Raw genomic sequence first — 18905 nt, 5'->3', positions numbered from 1 at the left:
TCCTCATTCGGTAGCTGCAGCGCATTCCTTATCTCGTTTAACTATACTAAACTGCTTACCACAAAGGAAACGCTAGGTAGAAATACTATGATTGGCTGCTGCCTCAGTGAGCATAGCAAGGTTATGTGATGATAGCTCTAGCGTTGATTGGTGCACTGATGCACGAGCCATCTTCACCCCATCAAATCGGCAAACACGAATCTATACAAATAGAGATAAATATTGGGTTATGAATAAAAATAAGATAAGTTCTGAACTCGCCTGATTGCCAGCTTTCGATGCATATCTATATCGTCTATTTTAGCTAAGGAAACCTCTACCAACTCTACCCCTATAATCTCTATCAACTCTACACCCTAGTATTCACGCCCCATAATTATTTTCTATGGCGTTTTCTATGAACTCTACTACAGTTCGTCGTGTCCTAGAGGTTAGGTCGTAACAAGGCTATAATTCAAATAGAGGGATATATTATATAAAAGGGACTTTAAAAGGAGGAGAACAGGGCTTATTAAACAGTACTATTCTTTTATATATTATATATAACTTCGCAGCGTTTAAATTATCCTTCTTACTATATTAGTTAGACGTTGAAAGAGACATAGCTAGTGTCGGATTAGAAATCTAATTTGACCGTAAGTAGAGGTAGAGTATGGGCCACCTCGAGGGGGTATACTTAGACCTCGACTACCCCACCTAACCTCCGGTTAGAATCTCCCTTCTACTCCTTATATAGAATCAATCAATACAGAGAGATATTGATACTTCGTCACCCCCAGGACCCTACGGTTCGAACCAACTTTCCTGTGAAAGGAATACCAACAGTATGATGCCCCGTGCTCATAACCTTAGGGCAAACGCTCCATCTACTTCTAAAATCATATATCTCAGTCACCAGATACCTGGCATCAGCCGCCATGGTACTCTCCGGCAGTATTCCTCCCATGATTTCCCGTATTTAGCTAGACACCGCTCCTCATCTCGCAGGCATCTGTGAAGAAGCAATCCGGTCATGAAGATAGCGTAGAACCATACGATCACCGTCGACGTACCAGCTGCTGCGCACATCGAAAAGCTCAGCAAGAGATCGCCTGTGTAGTTTGCATGACGTGACAGCCCCCACCATCCACTGCAGAGCAGCAAACTCCTATGTAACGTCCCGTCTGAAGTCATGTAAGTTGCAACAATGAATCGAGCAGGCTCTCCCCATATCAGGCACTCGCCGTCGGTCCGCCGACAAAGATCCTTCTGAGCGTTCACCTGCCGGAAGACATAGAAGCCAAAAAGACCCAGGAGAAACACGATGATGGAGTAAATCGACGAGGGAGTTGTGGGGTACCGTCCGAGGTATTGGGCTTGGAGCGTATACATCGCCGGAAGCCAAGTGAAACAACCCCAGGCCAGATAGAAACCGAAGTGATCATGGCTTATATCTATCGTCCGGAGGTACCAAGATTCGTTCACGAAAAAGTCCACAACGTAAATAGTGTGCAGAAACGTGACCAGGACGAGGCTTGTAGATAGATAGCCTCTGCGATACTGGAGAGCAAGATTAGAGATATCGCTGATTTGCTGTCAGTACCTTCATAGAAATATAAGTGAGTGGTTCATTTTACCCACATCAGAGACCATGTCATCATGCCCGCTCGTCCGTTCGTGAAAAGCTTCAGGTCGAAGTCCGGGCTGAGCCTTGGATTCAACTCGATTCCCATGTAGAAGTCATAGGCAGTACAATCTGTGGTTCGTTAGCTGCAACTCTACCAAACAGGCTGAAGTGGGAGTGGAAAGGCTATTCACTTGTGAACTTGCGGTCTTCTAGATGTGTTGGCGCAACGTGAGCTTTCACAAAAGCTACCACAGACGCAAGAAACCCGTAAGCGTTCATCGCGACAAACCATCCGGGCCAATTTTCGGCAACATATTCCAAGTCGATCCTCCCTCCTGCGGAAAGCACGGCCAGAAGAGTGTAAGTGAGAAGCCAGGCACGCAGCCCGTTCACTCGATAGCTGAGAAGGTATCCTGCTGGAGTCTGTTGTCCTTGATGGACCGATCCCGGTAAACCAACATACAGGACTACTTGAAAAGCTATCCAGCAGGTGTAAGCAATGAAAGATCCACTATCCCAACGGGGACCGTAAGTGTACACAACCTGAGAAACTCCTTGCTCTCGGAAAGCAAGCAAAACCTTTGCCAGAGACCCGTCAAACTGACGGAGAGCGATTTCAAATGATACTGCTACTAATGGACCAAAACAAAGTGGCGTTGCGGATAAGAAGGATCGCAGCCACGGTCGATTGCTACCGGATCGCCCCCAAGTTGTGCCCATGTTGCCAGGTTGTCGAGTATCAAAGGCCGCGCCAGGGAGAGAAGCGCACGGGGGTGAATCGTGATATGACGGGCGTCGGAGGGGCATGTGAACGTTGATCGATTCTGCTTCACGCGCCAACTTCATCGTGATGCCAACTGTGATATATGCTGCTTGGTGGAAAACGAGCGTCGTAGCAACACTTTGACTGGAGGATTCATGAGTAACCAATGATGCACGTTATCGTTTAAGTGCATTACTGCTTCAATCACATTGAGAACTGTGGATTCTGTTGAGGCACGGTTTTAATTAAATTTAGTTGCAAAGAGTCATGTTCAATTTTATCCAGACTCTAAAACTGGCGATCCCTGAGTAGTGCGAGTTGCACAGACACCTCGGAGAGTCCGAGTCATTCCGAGTCATGCAAGCAGCCGCCATGTCACATTTTCCCAGCCTTCCCGTCGGCGGAATGTGACTCTTGCGGACTGCCCAGGCTTAGGAACACTCTGTCCAGTCAGGTTAGCGAAACCGCACTGGGGTATGTTGTCGACGTCGAGGCCGTCAATCTCGAAGCCAACTGCAAGAGCCGAAACGAAAGTTACGTTCTCGGCAAATGCGAAGTTTCGGCCAGGGCAGAGATGCTTGCCCCCGCCAAACGGCCAGAATGCCTTTCTCTGCGCAGAGGATTGGTCAAATCCGGATGTTTTCTCGGTAGAACTTTTGTAGTGATAGTGGAATGATCGACTGGGGTCGAACTGTTCAGGATCTTTTGGTCCCCACGCATCAGCCATCCTGTGTGCAACCGCCGAGGGCATATGCACAATCGCTCCTGCTTTCAAGAGCGTGCCGTCCGGCAGGATAACATCCTCGTCCACAAAGCGGGTCGCGGTCACCGAGTCACACAGCCGCATGACTTCGCTGTTCACGGCTGCCACGTAGGGACAGACATTGCGGTCTGTCACTTGAGATGCACACAGAGTGGCCGTCTTCTCATTGCCGCCGCTGATTTGAACCAATTGGTCAACTTCGGCACGCACGTGGGCCAGGACATGGTGCCTTGAGAAGATGTTGACAACCATCCAGAAAAGTATTGGCGCAGTGTTTGCGACCGCGGCATTAATCATGCCGATTTCCATGTTTCCCACGTCAATGTCAGCCATGCCGTACGCACGGAGAAGACGTGCGCGCATACGCGTTAGTTCTGCCGCATCATCTGGGAAACTCTGGTCATCGGGACAGGTCTGGAAGTACGAGATGAGAGCCTTTTGTATGCGGCTGCGGGCTTTGTGTCCTGCCGGTGCCGTAATTCTGGGCGCGATATTGAAGAAAAGGGTGAACATGGCCCTGTCGAAAGTCCTTTGTGAGCGGTCAGTCAGCTACGTATGCCGATGCGAAGGAATCAAGACGGCTGGAAACATACCAGACGTCTTCCACCAGCCCCGGCTTCGTTCGCAAAGGATTTGTATTTCTCCCGTAAAGCCCATCTGTTGTAGCTAGAACGAGTCTGTTGCGCAGAAACTCGTATAGATCTAGAGGTTGAAGTTTGTCGTCGCAATGGAAATCAGCAATTTCATTGATGTCCGCTGACAAGGTCGTGAGTGCCGTCGATGTCATGTTTCGTAATGGTTCCGGAGCCATGGCGAGCGGTATGTTCCTGTAAAAGTCTCGAAGGAGGTCACCCTGTTCGAGTAGATGCTTGGCCTGCGCACTGAGACCAGCAACACCGGTGGCCGCTTGGACATTGAACCGCTCTGACGTGAGAGAGCGATTTCGGAAGGCGAATTGAACGTGAGCGGGCGACAAGAGGACGTAAAATTTTTGGCCCATGATTCTCATCGTCACTGCATGGGTCTTGGTGCCCACACGACGATGAATCTCCATGTAGTAGCCCCCTCCATCAAGCCACATTCGTATGATATGGCCGATTATTGGTATCGTTGGTGGAAATACCGGTGGTTCTCGAGGATCTGGTACCGAGTTCTTCTTTGGCAGCAGCCATGCAAAGATTAAGAGCAAGAGTGCAAGACTCCATCCCAGGGCATATGATGTTGGCAGGAGGCTGATGATCATTCTATCCATGTCGGCAATCGTGTACAGATATCAAACAGATAAAGATAGATAAACGTAAATAGTACATTTGGAGAACAAGACTGAATAGATGGCAAAATTTATGTTTATCACCGCAGCGACGATGTTCGATGTAAGTCGAAAAGACGTCCGTGTATTTTAGCCCGCCTGAGGCAATAATGCTTCGGCGGCTACATTCATTTTGCGTGTTAATCGGATTCGGATATTCCTTTCTCCTACGGATAAGAAAGGTTATTGTTGGAACAGCAAAGGCTGATAAGGAGTAATAGGCAGGTACCATGGGCTGGCTGGCACCTGCCCTGGGCGAAGTGGGACAACTGGCTTAGTCATCACGGCCGGATAAAGGTGGGGCAACCACCCAGGCCGTCACTACCTACTTCGACCGACTCCTGCCTACAATGTAAGATAGAAGAACAACAAGAAGAACAAGCAATAGGATCACCAACAGACGAGTGATAATTGCTACCACTATTTGTCGTATACGACCCCGTGAACCAACAGTTATATAGAACATGCGCGAGGAAAAGATTACCCTAGCAGATGTCGCAATTGGGATTTAAGCTTCAGCAATCTGATTGGTTTAAAAGAAAACTCGATATGATTGGCTCCAGCCCTCGTTACCTACCCACAGCCCTCGGCACCTCTGTGCGCGCAGTATGGGCGCCGCCTCCTAGGGTGAGTGGGTGGAAGTGCGGAACCCTAGGGGGCGACGCGCCATACTGCCTTTCTGCGTTACGCGTGCGGCAGCGTTCTTAGCAGAAAGGTTTCCTCCGAGGCAGCGTTACCCAGTTTTATGAAAGTTTCCGGATCATGACTCTCGCCATGGGATCAGCAGCCAGAGTCAGCCCAAGCTCCAACGGTTGTGTGGCGCCGGATGATGGCACGAGTTTCCACTCATAATGTAACAGCAAGTGACTCAGGGCAACCTTGACTTCCTGGGCGACGAAGAATCGGCCTGCACATGCATGCTTTCCGTAACCCCAGGCTAGGTAGTCTGGGCTCGTGTTCGTGAGGCTTCCGGCTTTTTCCCCTGCCTGGCTCATGTGATAGAAACGGTGCGGGTTCCAGACCGCCGGCCTTTCATACACATTGGGGTTCCACATCTGGTCAACCGAAATACCAAGGATGCTATCTTTGCAAATGAGCGTGCCATCTGAAAGCTCGATATCCTTTAATACGAGACGATGCATGGAGGCTGCGGATGATGTTAACAGTCTAGAAACAATCCTGATTAAGGACGGCTGACTTACTACGAGCTATCGGCTTCAGCCGTTGGCTTTCTTTTACGGCTGCGTCCACAAGATGCATTTCGGCTAATGTTGACTTTGACCAGCCGTATCGGTGTACTGCTTGTTCCACATCCCTCCGCAAAGCTTGGGTCATGTCCAGATGTAAAGCTATGTCCAACATTGATTGTGTGAGTAGATCAGTTGTGGTGTGAATCGCTGCTTGCATCAGAATAAGCTGGCCGACCACCGGGTCGTAGTCGCTGTGCCCATCTTTCTCGTCCTGCGCAAACCACTCAGTGACGTCGTTGAACACGCGCGGCGAGCGGCCTTCGGCTTCTATGGCAGCCTTTTCCTTGTTTCGCCTGTGAACGATATCGGCAACTATTCGCCGTGCTTCGGCAACTTGCTTTCTAAGATTACGGCATTGCGGTAAGACCCAGTGGATGTAAGGTCGCAGGCTTTCTGGAAACATGCGCAGGATCATTGCTGCGACGTAGGCATTCGTAGTGTACTCCATAGTGATCTTAAGCCAAGCATCATTGCTGGCGCCCTCATTCCCGAGGAAGACTTGTGATGACATTCGCGCGATGATTTGGAGTACATGCTCCCTGAGATTGATCTCGACCCAATCCAAACGAATCATGTTAGTTCATCGAAGTTACACGCTGCGAAGGAGGTCTACCTGTGGCTCCCGACAGCACATCGGGAAGAGTGTTGTGACATTCTTCAGAGATAGAGGCGATGACTTCATCTAGGAGAGAAAGTGTGAGCGCCTAAAATGTGACGGTCTATCTAGGCTGCCCACCGGAACAATTGGTAAGATGCCTCCTGACGACATCTCTGATGCGATGGGCATCCGGCGTACCCTCTCGGAATCCTTCAAACCCTGGGAGATTCGCATGGAAAGTCTGGCGGACGACGCATGTATTAGCGACGATCATATGAACCGGATCTCAACTTCCGTTGAAACAGAATGCCAAACTAAGGATTTGCGCAAGGAGGGGAAAAGATTGAGGCGTCGCATGAACATACGCGGTTGATAACGGCTGCGAAGTCCAGTCGAGGGTCAGCTCGAAGCTCGCGTGCAAACTCGCTTGGAAGCACGGTAAGCTCCCCAATGTCTGTTAGCAGCCGGAATGGCCTGCTGGTCTTGACACCTTTGGTAACCCATTTACGAGCGTTTAGCGCGAAAGCAAGTTTGACTCTGGTAGTAGTCGGTTCGAACCATTTAGGCGGGTTGATGAGAGGGATCTTTTCTTTACTTTTGGTGCGAATGTATGAACGTAAAATGAAGTAGCCAAAGAGAATGATTGCAATCCCGACGAAATGGTGGCGGGTAATTGGTCTAAGAAGAGATTCCATAGTTAGAAGCAGTCGACATTGGTAATAGGGCAAACACAGATGATTTGATTCTTGAACTTTGCCAAAACCCGGGGTGTCTGGGGAATGAGCGGTTTTTAATACCGATCCGTCCCGGCCTTACATAATGGGTTTCGTTCTGCAATAAAAATCATCGATTTCTGGTCACTGTACTTTGCAGAATGAATCGCTCGTTGATTTCGATACTGTTCTATCAAACCGCTATTCTGGAGAAGCTTACGACTTGCTGTCTGAGATAGTCTTCGTATTTCAAGACGCGTCTGAAAATTTCCACCTCATGGAGTTGTCAGCTCGGCGAGCAATATGAATCTGCACATCCGAGTCTGGCTTTTTGACCGAGAGCATGGACCCTCGCTTTTGTCCGGGAAATGGTGTGGAGATCGGCGACCGACTGATTGCGAAAGAGAGGGCAAACATTGCGGTGAATGTGAGCAGCTCATCGAGAGCAAGATGCCTGCCAGGACACATAGAACTTCCACCCCCAAAAACTCTGTTCGCGGAGGGGTGTACTTTCTCTTGTCTCAGAAACCTTTCCGGATCTAGTTTGGTGGCAGTTGGACCCCAAATAGCCGTGTTCGGGTGTATTGCAGTAGCCGCAATCTGAATAAGGGCTCCCTTCTTGAGAATGAGCCCATCGTCAAGGTGAATGTTGTCGTTCACGAGGAAACTGCTTATGGACGAGCTAATGTAGCGGAGAACCTCCCGGCACGTCGAGTGGAGCAATCGACACTGCACTCTTAGAGAAGCAGGATCCAATGTGAACTCATCTGGACCCACAATAGTGACCACGTCCCTGACCTCGAGCCTTATCCTCTCGGCTAGGTCCTTGTTTTCCAACAGAAGGCTGATGATCCAAAAAGCAGCCGGCATTGTGTTTATAACGAAGCCGGTGAAGATACCAACAGCATACCTCGCCCTGAACTCAGCGGTTACACCGTGATGGTTTGCCAGGCTATTGAACTTCCGGAACAATAGGATGGGGGCGCCATCGGATGTAGTAAAGTCTCCAACATTATCATTCATAAATGCCTGAACCAGACGCTCACGGGCTGCCACTGCCTTTCGTGCTGTGATCGATTGGAACGGTAACATAGTGAGTTCTTTGAGCCCGTTTTCCATAGCCCTTTTTTCATGTTACCCTCGTCGGTCAGTAAAAATAGATACTTCTGAAGAATCACTCACCAGACACAATCCACCAGATCTTCAGACCGGTCTAACGGATTGCCACGCCCAAAGATGCCACGTCCCGTGGCCAAGGTAAAGGTTTTCTGTAACCAACGCTGTAGACTCACCTTCTCAGGACCTTGCGAGGCCACGTTATTGAGGATATCAGCAAGTTCACAACATATGTTTCTGTAGATTTCAATTGAAGAAGCTGTCCCAACCTCTAACGCAGTGTGCTCCATAGTTTTCAGGTCATACCGCAGGGAGTTGATCGTAGTTGCATTTCGCATCAAACCGGCCAGATCCTCGCCATGCATGCCGAAGAATTTGCCGCAGACAACGTAAAGGAAAGGCAAAGTACCATCAACTCTTTTACCCTGGCGATGAATCTGGCTGATAAGCTCTGGCGAATTCACGACATACACCTTTTGCGTCACCAAAAAGGTTGTCAGAATTGGAAGGTTGGTTTGCTTCCTATTGGGTCCATGGTAAGCCAAACGATCAACACGAGTCCAACAAAAACCGTATTGTACGTACCTCAAATCCTCGTAGTATGTCACACCTTGCCTGAATAGCCTCATCGCATGGCCCAAGATCGGCACCACAGACCTCACGACTGGTGGTTCTTCCACAGCGACCTTACATAGTAGGACCTCGAGACACCGCAAGGATGCCCAAGCTAACGAACCCCATGTGATAACATGAGCGAATGCTTTCAAAGCACAGAAGAGTAGATCGTTTGGACACGGCATCTCCATTGGAAGCTGGGAACCGGCCTGTTGCAAGTCGGTAGGCCAGAAAGAAATGTTGAGTTCGGGGTATGTAGACCTGAGAATGAATGCCGCAGCACCAAGGTCAAGACATGACCTCGCATGTTATGTTATTCGGCTAAGCACCTATCTTCGATAAATGCGACACGATCATCGTCATACTATCGTGCTGGAAGACCGCAGCATCTTGGCGACGTTGCATGGCGTGTAGTTCATCCTTGCACACCATGGGTCATTTGTCGCTTTGTCCGAGTGGATACCGACGCGTCTTTCATTTCACGCACCTTCGACCCGCCTGAGCATGGAAATAACTCCATATATTATACTTTCCTGGGATATAACTCATCTATCTCAGCAACCTTACAAGGAGACATTTGACTCGTCCTTCCGACGAACCCGCCAATTATTCCACCCACTTGAATGTTTCACGCGACAGCCGCTTCCACCCGATTGCTGATAAAACCCAGTGCGCTGCCTCTCCTATCATGTCTCGCAGTATCGTCGAAGCCTTTAGCATGTGATTGAACTTGAAAATGTGGCTTCATGGCGAATTGCTAGCCCTCGTTCTGCTTCAAGTGGCATTCTTAATCATTTTCACCGGTGCGATCTTATTCTCAACCCGCGGACAGAAGACTGCTCGTATGATCAGCGTCGCAGTACTGGCTGCGATAACTCACGGAGCCCAGTCGCAATGCTTGGGAATTCTCTCGAACCCCCACTGGCGGGCAATCGCCACGCCACTATGCTGGATTCAATTTCTTAGCGCCTCGCAACTGACTCTGAGCGCAAGCACATTTGAGCTAAACTTCCGGCAACCGTTTCCTGGGCACTGGTCACGGGCTTGTTTGGTGTTGCCAATGCTGTGGAACCTGAGGAGAGTCGGGACGCCATTGCTAGCGAAGAATACGCCACCCAGTCCGAAGCAAAGCCGCCTCAGATTCATCTCCGAGCGATTACTGACAACGACCCTGGCGTATCTAACCCTGGACTTGATAGTGTCGAGCCCGGCGCCTAGTGTTGCCATGGTCGGCCATCCAAAACAAACTTTGTGGAACTTTCATGCTCTGTCTCGGGAGGACTTCGTGTTCCGAATGATCGCCACAGCTACTTTCTGGATCAGTGTTGCCCTTCTTCTGCTGATCATTAACAACTGTGCAGCGATCCTGGGTGTGATCTGCGGGTGTTATTCCCCAGGTGACTGTCCCCCGTTGTTTGGGTCATTTGTCGATGTGAAAAGCATCCGCCAATTCTGGGGGTATGTACGGCACTGAAATGATTTCTTCTACCGCTGACATAATGTTCGTCTCTACGTAGTGCGGCATGGCATCAGTGCCTGCGGGTCACCCTCACCACCCACGCAAATATTCTGGTCGACTTAGTCTTCCGTATCACCGGAGAGACTGCGTTGTCAAAGTACACTCGTCTGTGGTGTGCATTCATGATATCGGCTCTCATTCATCACAGTTCTGACATTGCTATGGGCATCGACCAGACAGAGGCTGGTAGTGCACTATTCTTCTCCTTACAGGCATTGGGAATCATGCTAGAAGATGGGTTTCAAGCCTTCGTATACCGTTTTCCTTTAAAAAGAAAGGGTCAACGTTGGAATAAGGCGAGGTTGTTCGGTCGCCTTTGGGTCATCAGCTTTCTCGTCTGGTCAACGCCTACATGGTCTTATCCCCAGCAGCGCCTTGGAGTAGATGCGGCAATGTTGCTCCCAGTTCGTATCACTCCAATTTTAGTACATGCGATAGCTCGTTTATTTCCGGCCATTAGCGCATGAGACTTTTTGATATTGCTTTCTGCAAACACTGAAACCTCAAGAACTCCAGGCTCTGGTAGCCCTGCTTCAATCAAATCGAATGGTCTCTCACCCAAACAAGTAAGAATCAGCAGTGCGAGTAATGCAAAAAGGTTACCAAAGCTTAACCCAGATCACCCTTCTGACAAGTTCTGTGAGAAGTGGGACGATCAAAGCATTGTTGCCAGATTATTTGGTCTCCATATCTGCGGGCCCTTCATTTCAGACCCCTGAAGGCTGCCGACAATAGAAACAGGACGGCTGGTACACTCCTTTCAATCAGCCAGTCATTTGACGCAAAACATGAACCGCGCATCGCTTCCCCCCAATTTGACCTTCTACAATCACTGGGTAGACCATTTGATGGAGTGGTCTTCCCTAATCGTTCTGGTCCTTATTCTGCTGGCATCAGAACTGGTCAGACGCCACTTTCGTGGTCAAAACCAGATCCAAGCGCAAGAGCCATCAAGCCTACATGATCAGCTTCCATTTATTGGACATATCTTCGGCATTACCACCAAGCAAGTCGGACACTTCCACGACCTAAGGTGAGGTAACCCACAAGAACGACCGGCAAGTTCTCTAAATTTCGTTGCGAGCGAGATTGATTATTGCCAATATAAATTGACTAGTAACACATGGAATTGCAGAAAAAAGACCACTTTGTCTGCAGCAACTCTACCTATATTGAATGGTAAAATATACGCTGTTTTCGAACCGGCTCTAATACAACTTGCCTTACGGTCCCCGTCGTTGTCGTTTGAGCCACTGATGATCCAGCATGCGCAAGGCCTGCTTGGGGTAAATGAGGATGTACTACACGCCGTACGCTCTGGGCTGCTGGGCGACTTACTGCGGGCTACAAAACCAGCATTCTCTGGGGAGCAGCTGGAGAAATACAATCTCCGTGCCCTGAGCCAGTACGCGACTGTAATAAACAGAATACAGCCCGAGACGCCGCTAAAGCTGAGCAAACTCCAGACCTGGTTGCAGGATGTTGTAACAGTGGCTTCAGCAGAAACGTTGTACGGGGACAGCAACCCGATCAGAATGGGATCGTCCTTGATCAAAGATGTATGGTTAGTTACTGTCACTCTTCCTGGTTGGTTACTGATAAATTCTTCGTTCATGATACTTCAGAGAGCTTACTGACGCTGCTGCCAATGAAACAGGACACTTGAAGGGGGTGTACAGAGCCTCTCGTTGAACTTCGTTCCGTCAATTACCGCCAGACGACCGTACAAAGCTCGCGAACGACTGGTCATAGCACTCGCACCACTTTTCGAGCCAGCGAGGGCACAATCTCTACCATGCATATCGCGGAGTAGGGCAGATGTGATAAGAGGGCATGGAATCACAAACCCGACAGATATCGCGCGCTGTGAGCTGGCTCTGCTTCACGTGGCAACCGTCAATACTGTGCCAATTCTTTTCTGGCTGATTGTCAATATCTCTGCGAAACCAGACCTTGTCGCAGCCCTACGGTCTGAATGTGCATCCTTAGTCAGTGAAGAACATGGGCATGGTCAAGAGAGACCAAAGAAATTGAGCGTCAGCATCGGTTCACTGCAGCGCAAGTGTCCTTTGCTAACGAGCAGCTTACAAGAATGCTTACGCGTTTACGGTCAAGCGCTACACAGCCGTCGTGTTTTGAACGATGTCGTGCTCACAGACCCTAGAGGCAACCAATATCTCTTCAAAGGAGGCGTGGACGTCATGATGCCTTCTGGAGTCGCAAACATCATGCCTGGTATCTGGGGAGCCGATGCTGGCGATTTCAAGGCGACTCGTTTTATGAGTTGGCCAGAGAATGCAACCCCGGATCAGCGTGCTGCATACGTGCCGTTTGGTGGTGGGAAGCATCTGTGTCCTGGTCGGAATTTTGCGACTGTTGAAATTCTTGGATTCGTTGCAGCGCTCGTGTTAGGAACCGAGATTAAGGGGCATGGCGGCCCTGGGAAAACGGTTAAAGTCCCCGACTCAGCACCAGCAATACTTGGTCAGGCAATATCGAAGCCGAAAGCTCATGTAACAAATGAATGTTCGGAGGTGACAATACAACGTCGGGAAGGGTTTGAATATGTCGAATGGAAGTTTTGTAGCTGATATTCTTTACTTAGTAGATAAACTACCAGTCAACTAAATATGCGTCTCGTTGAACATTGCTGCTAAGCATGAAGACTTGCGCAGACCCTTGGGAAATGGGCTGTCAAGCTCTTCTAGTTGTTCTGATTGCTAGGCACTTTCAGCCAAACCATTCCTGCGAGTATATTCCGCGAACAGTCAGAGAAATGGGAAATGATTACGAAACAGTATCTCAGCAAGATCATCCTCGGCATACATCGGTATGTCCTCAACGCCTTGGAAGTTAATCCTCCGGACGTTCGGGTCCGTCAGGAGGTGGCGTACAACTTGTCGAATGATCTTCTCATCTAATACGAGCTCGGAATGAAGCAGGCGACCTTCCTAGTTGTTACTGGCCGAGCCCTTCACATGGGATGCTCTCGGCTATGCTTGGCTTGATAGTAAGACATCCAGGTGGATGCAAGGGAGACACTAGGGTAACAGCAGATAAAAGGACACGTAGACTTAGCTAGAGGAACAGGAAACCTTCCCTTCCTCATCTGAGGATTCTCAGTTGAGAAAGGAAGTACGAGTTGCAACATTGCTCCTACCGCCCTCAACACCTACTACCCCTTTGCAGTATTATCTTAAGTTAAGCTTAGAAGATCTTAGCTAGTACTTTCTTTATCTATATAACTATAAAGTTAGAAGACCTTAGGAGGTATTATAGTTAGGGAATTGATATACCGGCGTCGCAAATTGATATACCGGCGTCGCTGTTCGACCTTTTGATTGGCTCAAAAAATATTGTTAGTGCAATCAAATTCTGCCAGATACCCACAAAGTATCTCAACCCTTTTTGTTCCTTTGCTCTCTTTCCTCTAAGGTTACATCATCAAGCCTCTAAGTCTGACTTATGCTATTTACTTACTGTTGGTATCACAGGCGTGATACATTTCCTCATGAGGGTGTATCTTCGGCAACAATCACGTCGATGTCCGTGATAATTGCTGTTGTTCTTGTTCCTATTTACATTGTGGGCAGGGGTCGGTCGAAGTAGGTGGTGACGGCCTGGGTGGTTGCCCCACCTTAGCCGGCCGTGGTGACTAAGCCGGTTGTCCCACTTCGCCCAGGGCAGGCGCCAGCCAGCCCACGATACCTGCCCATTGCTCTTTATCAGCCTTGCCGTTCCGACACTTACAATGGCTTCTCTAACTGGAGTTAGAGATGTTCCACAAGGCCAATCTCAAAGCAATACCCCTACTAATAAACCTCCCCCTATACGAGAGCGACCATTGTTTGAGTACGGCCTCCCACCATCATCTGGCCAACCACCATCATCTCCCTCCTTAGAAAGCAGCCGCCCTAGCGTTAGCCAATTCTATGGAGTTGGTAATCCTTAAGGGCAGCGCGACCTTATTACCAAGCTCCTAGCCGACATACTATAAAATACGCGACCTCTTATATACGATTACCCTAGTATAAAGCCTACGCTATATCTTACTCGTTATTTCCCTAAAGGAATAATAAAAACCTAGCGGACTACTCTCCCACGACTTTCTCTAGAGCATAGCCCCTCTCCTCCTAACGAACAGTCCCAGCAACCTTCCCATCCTATAACAGAGCAGTTCAATAGTGCTCTTCAGCTTATTCTACAGGTTATTAGGACTAATCAACAGCTAACAACGGCACTCCTCCGATAATAAGAGTATGTCCGTCAATGGCAAGAAACATAGGGTCCCCAAGTCAACCTACCACCCTATTCACCCCTACGGCAATCCTCCCCTTAAAGCGAAGCGTCTTCCCGAACTGCAGCCTCCTACTATACTCTAAGTAACTAATCCTCCTCTCCTCCTCTCCTCCTATAACCGAAATCCTAAACCCACCGATTCCTGGCGATCTAGAGCAAACCTATGATGCCCTCTTCGACCGAGTTAATACCTTTGTAAGAGCTAATAGATTTGGTATTGTAAAGCGGAATAGGCATAAAGCTCGAGGCCGAATTATTCGATATACCTTCTAATGTGATCGGTTTGGCGAGCCTGGGCCTACATAAGGTGCTGGCATTCGATAGCGTAAGTCTCGTAAATGCGGTTGTAAATGGCAAGTTATTGCCGAGGCTCAAGAGGAGGGTAAGTGGCTCTTATGTTATCACCTAGACCCCTAGTATAGTCAGTATAATTATGGCCCTAGCCTTGAAGCTACTGTACACCCTTCACATCGTAGGCTTACCTAGCCACTTTAGGATGCTATTGAAACTATAAGCCGACGAGTTGGGATTCGGGCTTGCGATATGCGTGCTGTTGTCTAGGAGCAGTTCCTAGAGTCCTTATTCACCTAGCGAGATATCTATAACGCTAGGGCTCGTATAAACCGAGAGAAACTAGCGGGATATTCGCTTACTGCAGCATTAATCAAGCTGTTTGATGAGCGAGACATCCTATACGTAGTGAAATGGGCAGACGCCGAGCCAAACCGCCTTATTGGCCTTGTCTGGACCTTTCCCTACTATTTCCAAATGTGGAAGCGATTCCCTGAGGTGATTAGCTTTGATAACACCTATAATACCAATCGCTTTAAGCTCCCTCTCTTCCAAGCTACTGGGCAGACCTGCCTTGGATCTATTTACAACGCTGCGTTTAGCCTTATCGACAACAAGAGACTAGAGGGTTTCCAGTTTCTCTCAGCAGGGATCCGCCAACTCATGGACCAACACTCAGTCCGTTACCCCACTGTTATTATTACAGACTACGACAAGCAGATGAAGGCTGCACTGAATGAGCAGTTCCCAGACGTTCAGCAACAACTCTGCATCCACCACATCAATTCTAACGTTATGCTCAGGGCTAAGCAGAAGTGGGTTAAGGACCGCAGCTGTAGCAGTAACAGCAGTGGGTCTAATGACGAGGGATATCAGCTACCAATACAAGCAATGGCCACGCTAAGTGATGAGGATGAGGCCTATATCAACACATCTATTGATAAGCCCCCCCCTCATACGTATCGTGGGGTCCTTATGATGTGGAAGCTTGTTGTTTTTGCTGAGACTGAGCACGCTTTTGAGAAAGCCTGGACCAAGCTCTGTAAAGAGTTTAACGACCAACGCCCAATCCTCCAGTACCTCCACATAACATACCTACCTTTAAGAGCACAGTGGGCCCGCTGCTCTATCCGAAAATATTAGAACTTTGGTGTTCGCGTCACCTCTGGCACTGAGTCAAGTAATAACAACATTAAGAGTTATCTCTTAAATGATCTTAGTCACCTATATCGACTTGTTGATGTTATGTAGGACATGATTGGTGACCAGGAGATACGCTTCAGGCAAGCTTGTGCTGAGGATGAAGTGCTTACAGGCCGGGAGTATATAGGTACTCGCTTTGAGTACCTAGGCGAACTTCGAACGATGCTTTCCTCGAAGTGTCTTGCATTAATTGGGAAGCAATACCGGCTGGTAAAGAAGGCAATGCCGTCTGGCACGAGGCCATTCCTAGCCCCCCTTGGAGACTGTGGTCTAGACTGCACTGTTTTAATTGAGCTGGGTATCCCATGCTGCCATAAGATCTACTCCTAAAAGTTAGATTTAGCTACTTTTAGTAAATGGGAGGTATACCCTCGGTGGCGTCTTCGAGAGACGTCTTCCTCAGATCCATACCGCCGGATCCTTGACCCTAAGATTGCTGCATCCCTCCGCGGTAGACTAAAGAACATAGTGCAGCCTGTCCTATCATAACTAGCCTTACCTGCAGAGGGCCAGTCAGCCAGACAAGCCCGCACTACCTATAGCAGCCAAGGCGTAAGTAGTAAGAAGCGAGGCCGCCCACCTGGGAGCAAGAATAAGTCGACGCTAGCTGGGCTTACACAAGAGACAAGTTAGCCAAGTCAAAGCCAGATATCAAGCTCATCCTAGCGACAAACAAGGAGCCAGTCTAGTGTTCTTGGTAAGGGGAGGACAAAAGGGAATTATGCAAGTGGACGGCCGATGTAGCCTAGTGTTCGGAGGAAACGGAGTTAGTGGGAAATTGTCTGTAGTGACGATGAATCTTTGCAACCACGTCGCAAAAGGTAGTTAGGTAATAGGCCTTTTGAGGGGTTATATAGTCCCTATTTGAGATTTACAAACCTGGGGTATAAGTAGGCTGTAATACGTACTTTTAGAAATCTCAAATTAGAGCTTAGGTTAGAGAAGAGGGCAGGAATTGTTGAAGTGCAGAAGTGGAATTGGGCGGGTATGCTCAGACCAGAACGAGCAATCTGAACCCACAATAATCTGGGTGAGACCAACCAATGAAAATGCAGGAATCCAGGTGCCTCAGATGAGGGATATTCCTGGCTGCATATGGAAAGGAGAGAACACAACATAGACAACAATATCATCACAATAATCCACGACAGGAATAGCCATGTTAGTGCAGTCACCCTCACCGCCTTTATGGGGAGGTATTGTTTTTTTGAGCCAATCAAAAGGTCGAACAGCGACGCCGGTGTAAGGTCGACGCCGGTGTATCAATTTGCGACGCCGGTATATCAATTCCCTTATTAAATATATATAAGCTGGAACTAAAGGCTGGTTCGTAGCTATTTATTTTAAAGTCGACCTTTCCGTTTTCGTTTAGTTATATTAAATTTAAGGTTCTTTTTTTTAACGAAGTCGATTCGGTATTCATAGTCGAGGTCTTTGAGCTACTCGAGTACTTTTTATTAGAACTTATTATTCGAGATATGTTATATTACATAGATAGACTTAGTTAGGAGCTATATATCCTGGACTAGGATTTCTTCTTCTAGCTTAAGTAAGGTTCCTTCGTCCTTAGCGGCCATTCTTTATTAAAATCTTCCTCCTATGTGTTACGAGCTGGACAAGGCAACCAACTGTGGCACAAAGCAAAAGCTTCGATAATGATGACTCCGGCATCATTGTCCCTTGTTCTGCATTATATAGCTACGCGCCCACAGTGACAAGTTGCGGCGGGCGTAACACTATGGCCGCGAGGGTTTAAGCTCGTCTAGGGTAACCGTTAAGTTAATGTTACGGCCAGCTAGTCGTAGGGGTAGTTTGCAGAAGTTGAGGCTGCGGAACTGGTAACAGTAATCGTAGTCGGGGATAGCTTCAGGGAAGCTATGTCTGTCAATCGTAAGGGTAGGTAAGGCTTCGGTGATCAATCGTAGTCTTGTCAAGGTAGTAGCTGAAAGCGGATGTTAATCCTGATACGAAGTTAATTGCTGAAGAGCTATGGAAAGTCTGTCCTAGAGCCCAGCTCGAGTCCATCCTTATATACAAGTCCGATCCTAACTGAACAGTGCTGTACAGTCCACTTTGTCTGGATATGTTGGATATGCCGAATATCCAACATATCCTTGACTCGGTTGGATATGTCGCATATCCAACATATCCTTATCCCTTATCATATCTCTTATCATCACGTGACTTGTACCATAGTTCTTCCGTTCCTGGGGTTTCCCCAATGTTCCGTCCCGTCCTGCATATATGATGCGCCGTAGCCGCTAGGCGTCAGCGGGGCACGCCCTGGTCTTCATGTTGGGTCGTAACATATAGCTACCTTAGTAGGCTACGTAGTACTATTATTATTAACGGTCGATATATTTATATTATTTAGTTAGTCTTTATAGAGTAAACTTACTAAATAGGAGTAATTAAAGTATTACGGCTAGCTAGTCGTAGTAAGGTATTTATAGAAGTTAAGGCTACGAATACTAAATAAATAGTGTCGTAGTCGTGGATAGTGTTACGCCCGCCGCAACTTGTCACTGTGGGCGCGTAGCTATATAATGCAGAACATGGGAAAATGATGCCGGAGTCATCATTATCGAAGCTTTTGCTTTGTGCCACAGTTGGTTGCCTTGTCCAGCTCGTAACACTCGAGTCCATCCTTATATATAAGTCCTGATCCTATGTATATCCCTCTATTCCTTAGATCGTCTTAGATTATTCTAAGCTAGAATAATCGCTTAGCCCTTAAGTCGTGTTAAATCATATTAATCTAAAATGATTCTTATCTTATTATTACGTAACTTATACTATAGTTCTTCCGTTCCGTGAGTAGTTGCCTAATGTCCTTAGTCCTTTGCATATATGGCGCGCC

At 48.2% G+C, this 18905-nt stretch overlaps 7 protein-coding genes across 7 annotated transcripts; 2 read left to right on the top strand and 5 right to left on the bottom strand.

The window, feature by feature from the left end:
• Positions 1-891: 891 nt before the first annotated feature.
• Positions 892-2326, bottom strand: BDP81DRAFT_332687 (ergosterol biosynthesis ERG4/ERG24 family protein; the record flags this gene model as incomplete). The annotated part of the gene is made up of 3 exons (XM_060585615.1): positions 892-1564; positions 1621-1735; positions 1798-2326. The coding sequence occupies 3 exons, from the start codon at positions 2324-2326 to the stop codon at positions 892-894; spliced, it is 1317 nt and encodes a 438-aa protein (XP_060439164.1).
• Positions 2327-2592: 266 nt separating this feature from the next.
• BDP81DRAFT_440322 (cytochrome P450) lies at positions 2593-4684 on the bottom strand. Its single transcript, XM_060591495.1, has 2 exons — positions 3726-4684; positions 2593-3661 (listed from the first exon to the last, which is right to left on the bottom strand). The coding sequence occupies exons 1-2, from the start codon at positions 4382-4384 to the stop codon at positions 2725-2727; spliced, it is 1596 nt and encodes a 531-aa protein (XP_060439163.1). The 5' UTR covers positions 4385-4684; the 3' UTR covers positions 2593-2724.
• Positions 4685-5166: 482 nt separating this feature from the next.
• On the bottom strand, positions 5167-6383 carry BDP81DRAFT_140050 (cytochrome P450). The gene is made up of 2 exons (XM_060581819.1): positions 5644-6383; positions 5167-5588 (listed from the first exon to the last, which is right to left on the bottom strand). The coding sequence occupies exons 1-2, from the start codon at positions 6263-6265 to the stop codon at positions 5185-5187; spliced, it is 1026 nt and encodes a 341-aa protein (XP_060439162.1). The 5' UTR covers positions 6266-6383; the 3' UTR covers positions 5167-5184.
• BDP81DRAFT_140053 (uncharacterized protein) lies at positions 6366-7021 on the bottom strand. Its single transcript, XM_060581820.1, has 2 exons — positions 6655-7021; positions 6366-6530 (listed from the first exon to the last, which is right to left on the bottom strand). The coding sequence occupies exons 1-2, from the start codon at positions 6982-6984 to the stop codon at positions 6411-6413; spliced, it is 450 nt and encodes a 149-aa protein (XP_060439161.1). The 5' UTR covers positions 6985-7021; the 3' UTR covers positions 6366-6410.
• Positions 7022-7155: 134 nt separating this feature from the next.
• Positions 7156-8901, bottom strand: BDP81DRAFT_440318 (cytochrome P450). Its single transcript, XM_060591494.1, has 3 exons — positions 8704-8901; positions 8185-8640; positions 7156-8125 (listed from the first exon to the last, which is right to left on the bottom strand). Exons 1-3 carry the CDS (start codon positions 8745-8747, stop codon positions 7252-7254), a joined length of 1374 nt encoding a protein of 457 aa, XP_060439160.1. The 5' UTR covers positions 8748-8901; the 3' UTR covers positions 7156-7251.
• A 568-nt stretch (positions 8902-9469) lies between these two features.
• Positions 9470-10787, top strand: BDP81DRAFT_385286 (membrane bound O-acyl transferase family-domain-containing protein; the record flags this gene model as incomplete). Its single annotated transcript, XM_060586977.1, has 2 exons — positions 9470-10191; positions 10251-10787. 2 exons carry the CDS (start codon positions 9470-9472, stop codon positions 10717-10719), a joined length of 1191 nt encoding a protein of 396 aa, XP_060439159.1. The 3' UTR covers positions 10720-10787.
• A 161-nt stretch (positions 10788-10948) lies between these two features.
• Positions 10949-12892, top strand: BDP81DRAFT_385284 (prostacyclin synthase). The gene is made up of 3 exons (XM_060586976.1): positions 10949-11285; positions 11388-11816; positions 11910-12892. The coding sequence occupies exons 1-3, from the start codon at positions 11041-11043 to the stop codon at positions 12841-12843; spliced, it is 1608 nt and encodes a 535-aa protein (XP_060439158.1). The 5' UTR covers positions 10949-11040; the 3' UTR covers positions 12844-12892.
• Positions 12893-18905: the final 6013 nt, after the last annotated feature.

The sequence above is a fragment of the Colletotrichum phormii genome, assembly GCF_030913505.1.
Source record: "Colletotrichum phormii strain CBS 102054 chromosome Unknown BDP81scaffold_31, whole genome shotgun sequence".
Classification (NCBI taxonomy): Eukaryota; Fungi; Ascomycota; class Sordariomycetes; order Glomerellales; family Glomerellaceae; genus Colletotrichum; species Colletotrichum phormii.
The sequence above is the reverse complement of the archived record's forward strand: the minus strand, read 5'-3'. Positions and strand labels throughout refer to the sequence as shown.